This window comes from Amblyraja radiata, chromosome 13 (assembly GCF_010909765.2).
Source record: "Amblyraja radiata isolate CabotCenter1 chromosome 13, sAmbRad1.1.pri, whole genome shotgun sequence".
Taxonomy (NCBI): Eukaryota; Metazoa; Chordata; class Chondrichthyes; order Rajiformes; family Rajidae; genus Amblyraja; species Amblyraja radiata.
The window spans coordinates 8,989,290-9,003,644 of record NC_045968.1 but is presented as its reverse complement, the minus strand read 5'-3'; the positions used below and the strand labels follow the sequence as shown (position 1 = coordinate 9,003,644).

The 14,355-nt window shown below is 41.4% G+C and overlaps 1 protein-coding gene across 1 annotated transcript; it reads right to left on the bottom strand.

Annotated features, from left to right (window-relative positions):
• Nucleotides 1-536: 536 nt before the first annotated feature.
• On the bottom strand, nucleotides 537-13,985 carry LOC116979601 (otolin-1-like). The gene is made up of 5 exons (XM_033031191.1): nucleotides 13,925-13,985; nucleotides 11,955-12,306; nucleotides 10,064-10,153; nucleotides 7,136-7,207; nucleotides 537-1,421 (listed from the first exon to the last, which is right to left on the bottom strand). Exons 2-5 carry the CDS (start codon nucleotides 12,295-12,297, stop codon nucleotides 538-540), a joined length of 1,389 nt encoding a protein of 462 aa, XP_032887082.1. The 5' UTR covers nucleotides 12,298-12,306; nucleotides 13,925-13,985; the 3' UTR covers nucleotide 537.
• Nucleotides 13,986-14,355: the final 370 nt, after the last annotated feature.

The following is a 14,355-nucleotide window of genomic DNA, read 5'->3' as shown; positions in this document are numbered from 1 at the left end:
GTCGCCTGCGTGCCCCAGGACTGGCTATAGCGCCCAGATCAGCTCGCATCCCAGGGACAGACTGCAATTCCCAGGTCGCGAAAACTAATTAAAAAAAAACCGCCTGCGGGCCGGATGATTTCGGGTCACGTGCCGGATACGGCCCGTGGGCCATAGGTTGCCGACCCCTGATGTATTGGATGGCAGGCAACCAGTATTTCACTACAGATACATGCCTAGTGCAAACCGATGGTATAAAATTGCTGCAAAGAAAATCAACTAAATGCCAAATCCTCACTGTCTTTATTGATTTAATAAACTAATGTCGTGTACTCAGTACAGTGTCAAATATATTCAAAACAAAGATCAAAGAAATTACTTTCATTTTTATGATTATTTCAAATATTGACTATTTCATTCTTTGACCCAGCGAGAACTAGATCTAAGACCAGCAGTACATTCAACAGTGTTTGAAGGTGGCTGCAAAATGATGGAATTATATAAAATTCCACCAATTATATATATATATATATATATATATATATATATATATATAGTCTAGGCTTGATACAAAATGAATCCTGTGAATGTGCTATCATCATCGTTGCTGGCAAACACACCATTCCACTCTCGGGTTATCATCAGCCAGATCTCATCGCTGGGCTGCAACTTGAGAATTGTCATGCCAGAAGCCTGGTCTATATCTTGTCCAAATATTGCATCTCTGCTCTTCAGGATCCGAGTGCCATTTCTTACCAGACTAACTCTTATCGGTCTACTTCTCACCGTCAAATGATAGGAAAAGAGGTAAACCCCACCAATACTGCAGTGAAACTTTCCAGTTTCTGGGTTGTAGGCATCCTGGTCATTGTAGAAAATCTTCTCAAATTTTATTGGCGTGTCGACTGGAGGGAAGGACTTATTTGGCAACAATCCTACACTAAATGCGGATGGCGTGATCGTTGTATCCTTGCCCTTTTGTCCTGGCGCACCCTTTGGTCCAGGACCACCTTTTCTCCCACGCAGACCTCTTCCACCGTCTCTTCCCTTTGGTCCCACTAATCCTTTCAGCCCCTGTAATCCTCGCACACCTTTGTCTCCCTTTAGTCCCTGATCTCCCTTCTCTCCACCAATTCCATCGTTTCCTTTGGTGCCATCAGTCCCCGGCTCCCCGTTTTCTCCTTTGTCACCCTTCTCACCTTGTAAACCGGCTTCTCCTAAACTTCCCTTCTCGCCATCATCCCCACAGTCGCCTTTCTCTCCCATATCTCCTCTCTCACCCGTCTCACCTTTTTGTCCACTTAGCCCCATTTTGCCCACTTCACCTAGGTCCCCCTTATCTCCTTTGGTTCCGTTTTCACAAAGACCTCCTTTGTCTCCCTTATCCCCTTTAAATCCGGGGAAGCCAATGTTTCCTTTATTGCCTTTTGTTCCTTGCTCACCTGAAATAAAAAAAGAAACACAAAGATGGCTGGGAGAATCTTCGGAAGTATTCACAAGTTACTTGCGTCTAATATGATAATACTAATCCAGAAGCACATTTCATAAGACGATAGGATATCGGAGCAGAATTAGGCCATTCAGCCCATCGAGTCTACTCCGCCATTCAATCAAGACCGATCCATTTTTCCCTCTCAACCACATTCTCCCGCCTTCTCCCTAAAACTTTTGATGCCCTTCCTAATCGAGAAAGTAGAATTACAAAAAAAACAATGGATATTCTGTTATAAAGCACATTAATTGAGATAAAGGAGAAATGATAAGCCGCTGAATTTCATATTCATTTCTTGATCAATTATTCGCACTAACATCACGGCAGAGGGTAGCAAACATTTTATGTTGCATTCCAATCTTTGCACCAGCCTACTGCTTTGCTTTCTTCATTGTATTTACTATTGTGTCTAACATTATTATACATGTTGTGTGTTTATGAGCTCCATGCAAGCAAGGAATTTCATTGCACCCTGTTGTAGAAGACAATAAACTAATCTGAATCTAATCTTGTTTTTATCACATACTTTATATGTATACGATACAAAAAAAGGTTGATCAAAGCAGTTTATTTATTGATATGAACCAATTTGCATGAGAAGTCTGAGGCATATTTGGTGAAATTGTCCTGACAGAAAAGAAGCAATCAAATTCTAAGTGGAATCTTGAGGTAACCCAGGTGGTCCTGGTGTAGGGGAACCACCGGTGTGGCATGGTGGTGCAGCGGTAGAGTTATTGCCTTCCAGAGCTTGCAGCACAGGGGACCCGGGTTCGATCCCGACTACGGGTGGCTGTCTGTATGGAGTTTTACTGAGTTACTCCAGCCCTTTGTGTCTATCTTTGGGATAAACCAGCATCTGTAGTTATTTTTTTATAGACATGTTATTTCTATTTATTATTTCTCACAGCCATTTTACCGATGATCGTGACGGGTTACTACTGTGGCACAGTGGCACAGCGGTAGAGTTGCTGCCTTACAGCGCCAGAGACCCGGGTTCCATCCTGACTACGGGTTGCTGTCTGTAGAGAGCTTGTACATTCTCCCCTTCACCGCATGGGTTTTCTCCGAGATCTCCGGTAGTGGGGAAGAAGCTTGAGTCGATTATTAAAGATGTTATAGCAGTGCATTTGGAAAGCAGTGACATGATCGGTCAAAATCAGCATGGATTTATGAAGGGGAAGTCATGCTTGAATCTGGAATTTTTTGAGGATGTAATAAGCAGAATGGATAAGGGAGAGCCAGTGGATGTGGTGTATCTGGACTTTCAAAAAGCCTTTAACAAGGTCACACACAAGAGATTAGTGTGCAAAATTAGAGCACATGGTATTGGGGGTACTATATTGGCATGTATAGAGAACTGGTTGGCAGACAGGAAGCAAAGAGTAGGAATGAATGGGTTCTTTTCAGAATGGCAGGCAGTGATTAGTGGGGTGCCTCAAGGCTCAGTGCTGGGACCCATGTTATTTACAATATATATTAACGTTTTTTTACGAGGGAATTAAATGTGACATCTCCATGTTTGCGGATGACACAAAGCTGGGTGGCAGTGTGAACTGCGAGGAGGATGCTATGCTGCAGGGTGACTTGGATAGGTTTGGTGAGTGGGCAGATACATGGCAGATGCAGTATAATGTGGATAAATGTGAGGTTATCCACTTTGGTGGCAAGAACAGGAAGGTAGATTATTATCTGAATGGTGTCAGATTAGGAAAAGGGGAGGTGCAACGAGACCTGGGTGTCCTTGTACATCAGTCACTGAAGATAAGCATGCAGGTAAAGCAGGCAGTGAAAAAAACTAATGGCATGTTGGCCTTTATTGTGAGAGGATTTGAGTTGAGGAGCAAGGAGGTCCTACTGCAGTTGTACATGGACCTGGTGAGACTGCCAGGTTCATAAATTTGAGGAAGGACATTCTTGCTATTGAGGGAGTGCAGCGTAGGTTTGCCAGGTTAATTTCGGGGATGGCCGGACTGACATATGATGAAAGAATGGGTCGACTGGGCTGGTATTCACTGGAATTTAGAAGGATGAGAGGATGTCTTATAGAAACATATAAAATCTTAACGGATTGGACAGGCTAGATGCAGGAAAACTATTCCCGATGTTGGGGGAGTCCAGAATCAGGGGTTACAGTTTAAGAATAAGGGGTAGGCCATTTAGAACTAAAATGAGGAGAAAAAAATCACCCAAAGAGTTGTGAATCAGTGGAATTCTCTGCCACAGGAGCCCAATTCAATGGATGCTTTCAAGAGAGAGTTGGATTTAGCTCTTATGGCTAAAGGAATCAAGGGAGATTTAGAAAAAGCAGGAACGGGGTACTGATTTGAGATGAGCAGCCATGATCATATTGAATGGCGGTGCTGGCTCGAAGGACCAAATGGCCTACTCCTGCACCTATTTTTCTAAGTTTCTATGTTTTTTAGAACTTTTTTTTCCCAGGGTGGAAATGTCTAACACTAGAGGGCAGTGTTATAAGGTGAGAGGGAGAAAGTTTGATGGAGATTCGCGGGACAAGTATTTTTACACAGAGAGTGCAGGGGGCCTGGAACACATTGCCAGGAGCGGTGGTGGAGACAGATACAGTAGCGGTGTTTAAGAGGCTCTTAGATCGGCACGTGGAAGTGCAAGGAATAGATGGACATGGGTCATGTACAGGCTGATGAGATCCATTGTCATAATGTTGGGCACAAACATTGTGGGCCAAAGGACCCGTTCCTGTGCTGTGCTGTTCTATGCACTAAGTTCTATCATGATTATCGATTCCGAGCTGTAGATTAAGTATGCCAAGCTCCTCACAAGTCAACAGAAAACGTACAGCTTACTATTAGTTTATCAATGACACATCCTTCAGTAATTGTAACTATGTTCATATCCTGCTAATTTACACTGCAATTTTAAATGTTCAAGGAGAAAATGATTGAAATTTCATCTTGCATCTTTCAAAACCCTTTGGTTATTTATTTCGTTTTTTTTTTTTTAAAGTCCATTTCGAATAAAGAGTCCTGTCCAATTGCTACCCCTAGGAGGTATGGAAAAGGGAGAGGAGGTTCTCACTCCTGCAAGGTATGGGGGCGGCACGGTGGTGCAGCGGTAGAGTTGCGGCTATACAGTGCCAGAGACGCGGGTTCAATCCCGACTATGGGTGCTGTCTGCACAGAGTTTGTACATTCTCGCTGAGAACGTGGGTCGAAGGGGCTGTTTCTGTGCTGCACTGTTCTATGTTCCATGTTCTATGTTCTAAAGAAAAAATAAAGAAGGAATAACACCAAAATCTTTCCCTTTGTCTCTTGATCCAGTGTCCTACAATTCTGGGACCCTGGTGCCGAATCAAAGGCGTCAATGCCCAAAGTAAAGATGAGGAACTCAACAAGACTTCACTGAAGGAACAAACGGAGAGGGTTGTTATCCCCCAGTGTCCTGAATCTGTCAATAATTCTGGAGCTTCTGCATTTGAAATACGTTCCTGGAACTGTTCCAGTCTCCCTGCTGTTTCAACAATCAAGCATTGGCAACTCCAAACTGAACCATCAACAAAAGCCAACAAAATCAAACTGACCATTTCAAGTCAGTATCCTTTCATCAACAATAGGAAAGAAGAAAAGCAAGGTATGAGAGCGAGGGAAAGATGAAGGTAAAGTAAAAAAGAAAAAGGGAATTAGAGATTAAATGACAAGAGACGTTCTAGCGCAAAGCAACAGCTGGTGGTCTTGCAATGTAGAGAAGACCTTATTATAGGGACCAGGTGCCACATACTCAATTGAAATAAGTGCAATAAATCGATACTTCACCCAAAAACATTTGTGCCCATGGCAGTCAAAATGGAGAAAGTCAAATGGCCAGTTTAACCCTGTTGCTTGCATGGGACGATGCCAGGAACAGGAGAGGTGGTTGTTGGGAGATGGTAATGGAAGGAGAGATGATGTGGCACAAAGGCATCTGCTCCTAGGACATGCCCTTTGCAGGAAAGCATGTTTGGTGGTAACATCACACAGTGTGCTGAAAATGTTGGATCCATTGAATGTGGGTCCTTTGTGGAATGTGGATGTTGGATCCATTGAATCCACATCCATTGAAAGTGGATGGCAGTGAGGTTGAAGTTTTTCAAGTATTTGGAGGGAACGGAATTTCAGGATTAACGCGAGGTATTATGTCAAAACAGGAACGAAAAAACAGCTATTACCTATGTGGACAAAGATTGCAAACGAGAAGTATACAGAAAGCTCTAGCTGTTCTGCACGAAACGCAAAAGGTCAGCGTGTAGGTGTAGCAGGTGAATAAGTGGCAAATGGTATATTGTGCTGTGCTGCAGACAGCTTTGGTCTGCTTATTTAAGAACAGTTTACTAGCTTAGGGGGGCAGTCCAGAAGAGATTCACTGATCTAGTTCCTGGGATGAGAGGATTATCCTATCACAAACAGCTAAAAAAAGATTTGTTCTTTTTGGAGAAGAACAATGAGTAGGTTTTATTGAAACATTTAAAATCATATGTGTTCATAATTGCTTTTAAATGTTATTGTAACTGCCTCTGGCAGCTTGTTCCGTATACCCACCATCCTCTGCATGAATAGGTTGTCCCTCTGAGTCCTATTAAATCCTTCTGCTCTCCCTTTAAACCTATGAGTGGATATTGAGATGTTTCCATGAGTGAGAGGATCTCAAATGATCAGAGGAGGCATTTAAAGAGGAAATGGATACAATGTTGAAAGATCAAGGTGTAATGAAATTGAGTTGGTGTCTGAGTCGATCAGCCATGATCATATGAACAGGGGGGGTTGAGTGGGTGGCTGGAATCCTCCTACCCCTTTTATCTTATATATGTTTATGTTTGGGAAGGAACTGCAGATGCTGGTTTAAACTGAAGATAGACACAAAAAGCTGGAGTAAGGGACAGTACAGGATACTGAGTTGGATGATCAGCCATGATCATATTGAATGGCGGTGCAGGCTCGAAGGGCCGAATGGCCTACTCCTGCACCTATTTTCTATGTTTCTATGTTTCTATGTCTGAAGAAGGGTTGCGACCCAAAACGTCACCTATTACCTTCTCTCCAGAGGTGCTGCCAGTCCCGCTGAGTTATTCCAGCTTTTTGTGTCTATCTATGTGTTTATGTTGCTTGGCATCAGAGATGAAGTCCTAGAATAGCACAGCACAGACGCAGGCCGTTAGGCCCCTCTTGTCCAGGCTGACCAAGTTGGATTGTTGAGCTCGGCCTAGTTCCTTGCATTTGCCCAATAGCCTTGTAAACCCTTCCTATCCATATATCCATCCAAATATCTTTTAAAAGTCATAACTGTATCCATTTCTGTCATTTCTATAGTTACCTCTAGCAGCTCTTTCGAGATACTGCATACTGCCATTGTTTAAACCAAAATCAAAATTCTTGGTTTTGTAGTAAGTGTTTTGTTTGGGAATAGGAGCAAATGAAGATATGTTATTTTCGGAGATGTTTGTTTTATCTTCTGCAGCGAATGCAGTAAATAATAATCAGCCATTTATTATAAACTAAAATGCCTTTAATTAAAATAGTTGATATTAAAATCAGCTGTTATTACTTGAGATCTCGCATCTTAAAGGGGCATTTCATTAGACTACGCCTACATACAATGATCTTGTGGTTGGATCTATTACAGACCGTATGTATTGTAGCATTTTCATTACCATACCTTTCGCCCCTGGTTTTCCTATAAATCCTGGAAGCCCATCAAATCCATCCAGACCACGGTCTCCTTTAGGTCCTAAACACAAGAGCATCTTGATTTAAACCATGAAAGCAACATTTGCCCTATTAAATTGTGCCATGTATGAAAGTTCAGTAATAAGTAACTTCAACCAAAAAAAAGGATAATTTGTCAATAGGAAAGATTTATTAACATGGAATTCCTTCTGAAAATATACTAAAAGGGAAACGGGATCACACTTTCAAACATGACCTTGAGTTGTAGATATACATGTAATCTCTGCCAATTCTACCCGATGCTTGTTATAGAAACATAGATAGAAACATAGAAAATAGGTGCAGGAGGAGACCATTTGGCCCTTCGAGCCAGCACCGCCATTCATTGTGATCATAGCTGATCGTACCCTATCAATAACCCGTGCCTGCCTTCTCCCCATATCCCTTGACTCCACTAGCCCCTAGAGCTCTATATAACTCTCTCTTAAATCCATCCAGTGACTTGGCCTCCACTGCCCTCTGTGGCAGGGAATTCCATAAATTCACAACTCTCTGGGTGAAAAAGTTTTTTCTCACCTCAGTCTTAAATGACCTCCCCTTTATTCTAAGACTGTGGCCCCTGGTTCTGAACTCGTCCAACATTGGGAAAATTTTTCCTGCATCTAGCTTGTCCAGTCCTTTTATAATTTTATATGTTTCTATAAGATCCCCCTCATCCTTCTAAACTCCAGTGAATACAAGCCTAGTCTTTTCAATCCTCATATGACAGTCCCGCCATCCCAGGGATCAATCTCGTGAACCTACGCCGCACTGCCTCAATCACAAGGATGTCCTTCCTCAAATTGTTGTACCTGACATGTAAATAACAACCAAAGCATCCATCCTGTTTAGTTTAGGTTAGTTTTGTTTAGAGATACAGCGTGGAAATAGGCCTTACGGCCCACCAAGTCCACACTGACCACTGATCACCCATTCACATTAGTTCTATCCTGCACATTACGGACAATTTACAGAAGCCAATTAACCTATAAAGCCGCATGTCTTTGGAGTGTGGGTGGAAACGGGAGCACACGGAGAAAATCCACGTGTTCACGGGGAGAACGTACAAACTCCGTACAGACAGCACCCGGAGTGAGGATCGAACCCGGGTCTCTGGGGGCTGTAACTGCAGCTCTACCACTGCGCTGCTATACCCCCCAAAGGGTGAGGTTCACCAGAGGCCAGTGCTGAGGTCTGTCGGCTTGCATCAAACCAAGTTTCATTTGTAGAGCCATGTTGGACCACCCTACAATGGATGTGAAGACCACAATGACACTAAGTCTTTTGGCCTTAAGATCATTGTATGAACCTGTAGCTGGCAAGAGTCACAATTCACTGCACGTATCACATTTGGGGTGCACCTGCTCTCTACTCAAGGAAAAGGCAATTAATTCAAAGTTTAGTTTAGTTTAGTGATACAACATGGAAACAAGCCCAACGTGTCCACACCCACCATCGATCATCCATTCACATGATGTTATCCCACTTTCTCATCCCACACATTAGTGGCAATTGAAAGGGCAATTAACCCACAGACCCGCACACCCAGTGCTCTGGTGTCCTCCCACACTCCAAAGACGTACAGATTTGTAGGTTAATTGGCTTCTGTAAATTGTAAATTGTCTCTAGTGTGTGGGATAGGGATAGAGTTAGTGTATCACTGTTTGGCACGGACTTGGTGGGCCGAAGGGCCTGTTTAAGCTGTTTAGACACCAGCAGAACATCTCTTCTTCCTCCTCCTTCTACCTTTCTGTCAACTTGGCCTTCCTGGAGCTCTGTCCTCCTCTGTCTGCTCTCATTGGAGGGCCAGAAGATCTGCAGACAAACTTCCATTTTTTGGCACAGATAATATTCCGACACGTATTGTCACAGAAGGCTGTGGAGGTCAGGTCAGTGGATATTTTTAAGGCAGAGATAGATAGATTCTTGATTAGTACAGTGTTAGAGGTTATGGGGAGAAGGCAGGAGAATGGGGTTTGGAGGGAGAGATGGATCAGCCATGATTGAATGGCGGAGTAGACTTGATGGGCCGAATGGCCTAATTCTACTAACACTTAAGACCTTATGACATCTCTTCCTTCAAAGTTGTCTTCCTGCACTGTTTTTGAAATAACAATCTCCATTCAATAGTCATAGAGTCATAGAGTGATATAGTGTGGAAACAGGCCCTTCAGCCCAACTTGCCCACACTGGCCAACATGTCCCAGCTAAACTAGTCCCACCTGCCTGCATTTGGTCCATATCCCTCCAAACTTGTCCTATCCATGTACCTGTCTAATATTGTCTTAAACTTTGTGATAGTCCAAGCCTCAACTTCCTCCTCTGGCAGCTTATTCCATACACCCCATCACCCTTTATGTGAAAAAATTACCCCTCAGATTCCTATTAGATCTTTTCCCCTTCACTTTCATCCTATGTCCTCTGGTTCCCGATTCCTCGACTCTGGGCAAGAGATTCTGTGCATCTACACAATTTATTCCTCTCATGATTTTATACATCCCAACCTAGTTACAGTATACTCCCAAAACTATTTGAATGTGAAGATCTCTTTAAATAATGCAAGTGGGATTTCTTCCTACAGGTTAGATCAAGCTTCCTATGCATAGTTTACACAGTGAGCTAAATATATTGGCTCGACCCAGTTTGACAGGGAAGCTATCAAATCAGCGACACGCATGATATACTTCCAATCTCCAGCGATGCCCTTATACATGTCAGATACCTCATAAGCATACTAGTCAATTTGATGTGCTGCTCAAGTAAACTGCAAATGTGCCCTTCAGAATCAGTACCAAATTCCAATGATGTTAGTGCCTTTGGTACCTAAAGAACAAGGCAACTGGTCAAATCATGGACAGGGATGTCATATTTAGCTTACCTCTTTCTCCCTCAGAACCTTTTATGCCAGATGACCCTGTAGCCCCAGGCAAGCCCTCTACCCCTTGATCTCCTTTTCCACCTGATGGTCCTGTGAAAAAAATTACAACATAATAAGTGTTGAGTTGAAAATTCTGAAACATTTCTGTGTTGTCATTATGAGACAATGCAGACAATTTCATCAAACCATACAGTAATAAAGTAACCACAATTGTTAGTTGGCAATATTGGAAGGGACCTCATTCCAACTCTGTTTGAGTTTCAGCAGTAGTTTATTGTCACGTGTACCGAGGTACAGTGAAAAGCTTTTGTTGCGTGCTAACCAGTCAGCGGAAAGACAATACAGTATTACAATCGAACCACACATGGTGTACAGATACATGATAAGGGAATAATATTTATTGCAAGATAAAGCCAATAAAGTCCAGTCAAAGATAGTCTGAGGGTCACCAATGAGGTAGATAGTAGTTCATGACTGCTCTCAAGTTGCGGTAGGATGGTTCACTTGCGTGACAACAGCTGGGAAGAAACTGCCCCTGAATCTGGAAGTGTGCGTTTTCACACTTCTATACCTTTTGCCCATTTGTTAACCTGTTTGTCTAATGAAGTCTTTCACTGCTTAGGTATCTCAAAATGGTCGATGAAGGGCATGCAGAAACCCGTTGGGTATGGTCCACTGCCATTGCGGTTTGTGCAACTGTCTCCCAGCTCCAACAGCCTGCATTCAAGTCTAGCCTCCAATGCACTCAGTTGTGGAGTTAGCACCTAGTCCCTGTAACCGCATCACTTTACCCCAACGATTTGGAACAGAACCTTTCTTCAGACTGATGGAGTAGCTTAGTTTAGTTTAGTTTAGTTTAGTTTAGTTTGGTTTAGTTTAGAGATACAGCGTGGAAATAGCCCCTTTGGCCCACCGAATGCGCACTGACCAGCGATCACAGAACATTAACACTATCTTGCGCACACTAGGGACAATTTACATGGTGAAACTTCTTCCTCAGATGCTGCCTGACCTGCTGTGTGTTTCCAGCATTTTCTGTTTTTATTTCAGAATTCCATCATCTGCAGTTCTTTACTTCCATTTTTCTTTCATGTTAATACAGCTGCCTTTCATATTACATGTTAAAACATTTCGGAATAAATGGTGTAACTCTCATCATGTGCAGGCAACCAGGGGTGGCATTATTGAGTTGCAGGCTGCCTTAGGATACGGTTGTCATTCACATTTAGCTCTGCTTGCCTTCAACCAAGATACAAGAAATGATAATATCCTTTGCTCCATCTGTTTAAGGAGCTTACATAATTGGAATCTTAATGTTTTCAACTTCATTTATGGCAAATGTGAGTGCATAGACCAAAGCTGCCCAGAGTTTTGCACCAAGTTAGACCAAGATGATGAGGGCATTCATGCATCACATAACTTAGAGCATGGGTGACCAAACTCATGCATAACTCAAGCATCAAGAACCAGAAGACACAGGTTTAAGGTGAGAGGGGAAACATTTAATAGGAACCTGAATGGTGGCTTTTTTCACACAATGGGTCGTGGGTATATGGAATGAGCTGCCAGAGGAGGTGGTTGAGGCAGGTACTATAACCACATTTAAAAGACATATGAATAGGTACCTGGAGAGGACAGGTTTAGAGTGATATTGCCAAATGCAGGCAGGTGGGACTAGTGTAGGTGAAGCATTTAGGTTGCCATAGGCGTTGGGTAGAAGGGCCTGTTTCCATGGTGTATGACTATGGCTCTTTAATGCAGTTTTTTTTAAATATAAATGTGATATATATTGATGACAATGATGACAATGAGCAAGATGTGTTGAGGAGCACTGGCTCAAAAGAGGTTGTGGAAGATTGACTAGATATTTCTACCACTCTTTCATGGTCACCTGCTTTTCCTGACTCTCCCGGGTCTCCCTTTTGTCCTGGTATGGGCGGGCAGCAATCGCAGCAATTAAACAGGAACTCGTCTGAATCGACAGTAAAGTTTCCATTATCTTCAAATGGAGGCACCGTTGGGAAGGTGTCAACTAGACGTAGAGATGTCGACTTCAACGTGGAGCTTTCAGATGAAAGGTCCACATAATCAGTACCAAGTTCTTCTGCAGATGCAGTTGAGGTTGGGATTAGAGCTCGTATGAAATCTTCATCTTTCTTGAACTCATCTTTTGCAGACATTTGTGCTATGAAGAGGAACAACAGCAGTTTGGTATGCCATGAAGGACTAAACATTTTCTCCAGCTGAAAACAAAGATGAGTAAATGTTTTAATAGTGCAGGACTAAAGAAAAGTAAATTGTATTTCAGAAACCATTGTCATTTTGTTTTTATTGTTCAATAAACGTTTAACACAAATTACTTAAACGTGAACAGGCCACAACTTTGTTTTGTTCTGGAGGTTTATATCATCCTGATGCTTTGCAGCATATCCACTTCTCAAAGAAAGAGATCAATAAATTAAATAAAAACGATAGTCAAAAGTCAAGAATGTTTAATTGTCAAATGTACCGAAACGGAACAATGAAATTCTTACTTTCAGCAGCTCAAAAGGCTTGTAAACACAGTGCAGAATAGATAAACCACTGTACTCAATGAGAGCACCAACCCCAATATTAGTGCAACAGTTGCTCAAGGTTCCAGCATCTGCAGTTTCTTGTGCCATCATTGTTTGTCATTGTTGAATTATTCATATTATACATTAACAGAAATTAAATTTTGCCTGGGGGCAGTTCAAAAAGAAAAGCACAAAATAACAGTGTAATTCACCATTTCAAATAGCAGATAATGATCATTAACATCCTTTACAGTCCCTATTCACAAGTGAAAAGGGAGAAACCAAATATTTGCCATTTGCCTTTGATTGTTGATTTTTGGTCATATGACTTCCAATGGAGCCGATATTATGTGTTTCTCAAAGCAATAGCCTAACTCAGGTATCACTGAGCAGTTCTCTGTTCCACTTGTATAAAGTGCAATAGAAAGACACAAACAGACTCACTATTGTGCTGAACACTTAGTGGTACGAGCATATCCATGCTAGTGCAATATGTTAATGGCAAAGGGTTATTTGACGTTCGTTGGGGTAACCAAAAACCAAGTTACCCAATAACAACTCAAGTCTTTGTTGCAAAATGTAACTAGAGTATTTTGTAACTCTGCCCTTTAGGTTCTTTAAAACTACTGAAATCAAATAGTTGTCGCTTCTTTTGCACAGCGGTAGAGTTTAACAGTTCTTATTACTCCCAAGTAAATTTCAAAGTTGTTAAGCCTACAATTCAGTATTATAAATGTTCATCATATTGTATACATAGAATATTCAATATTATGTACAATAATTGTATATATATATATATATATATACAAGAACCCATCTTATACACAATCATTTGTATTATATATAATCATAACTGGAGGAAATAATTATGTTGATAAATGTATGAACACTACCATTAGCACTCCCATTAGATTATTTTGTACTGGCCATTGATATACCAAACAGGATTCGGAAAGAGCAACATATTAGCACAGTTTTCTCGGTAATTGGGTTAAGGATTCAAAGAGAAATGTTAAGAGTTATCGGACTATAGCGTCGTTCGCGCCAAATAACACCAGCAAAATTGCACCTCAACATTTTACATCTGAATAAAAAGCGTGATTTTTCTTTTTTGCTTTAAACTACTCACGGTTTATAATGTCAAAATAAATCATTTAAATGCCCATTGTTGATTATTACGTATAGTTAGAACTGCCAAGCCATATTTTCAGTAAGTATTACACCACCCTGGAACATACCAATGTTAATTGTTCCACCGTGAATTAACAAAATAGTGAAGCAAATGCCACTAAACATATGGACATACCTGCTGTGTTGCTGTCTTACCATTTATTCCAGTCACCCAGCATCAGTTGGACTAAATGTAGTACTTGACTTACAATCACTGATTTATTTATTAATTATCTTTCCTCTGGACCAATGGCAATCTAGGAGATTGTTTTTCTTCAGAAGGGGGATTGGCTGATTTTTTTTAACCTAATTCTAAACTCCAATGATGAGGCAGAAAGTATTTTAACAGTTGTATTCTGTATCTCAACGACTTCTTGCAGTTCTTTCTATTTCTTGAAAATGTGATTCAACTATTTAATTATAGAAATGAATTTCAAAAGGATGTCACCTTTCAATTCAAATGGCATATTTGGAGTTAAAACTAAAGGATTGAAAATAGCGATTACATTGTGTTATTCATTTTTAATTATGTTTCGAATTATGCCATGCTGTTATGTAATTGTGCAG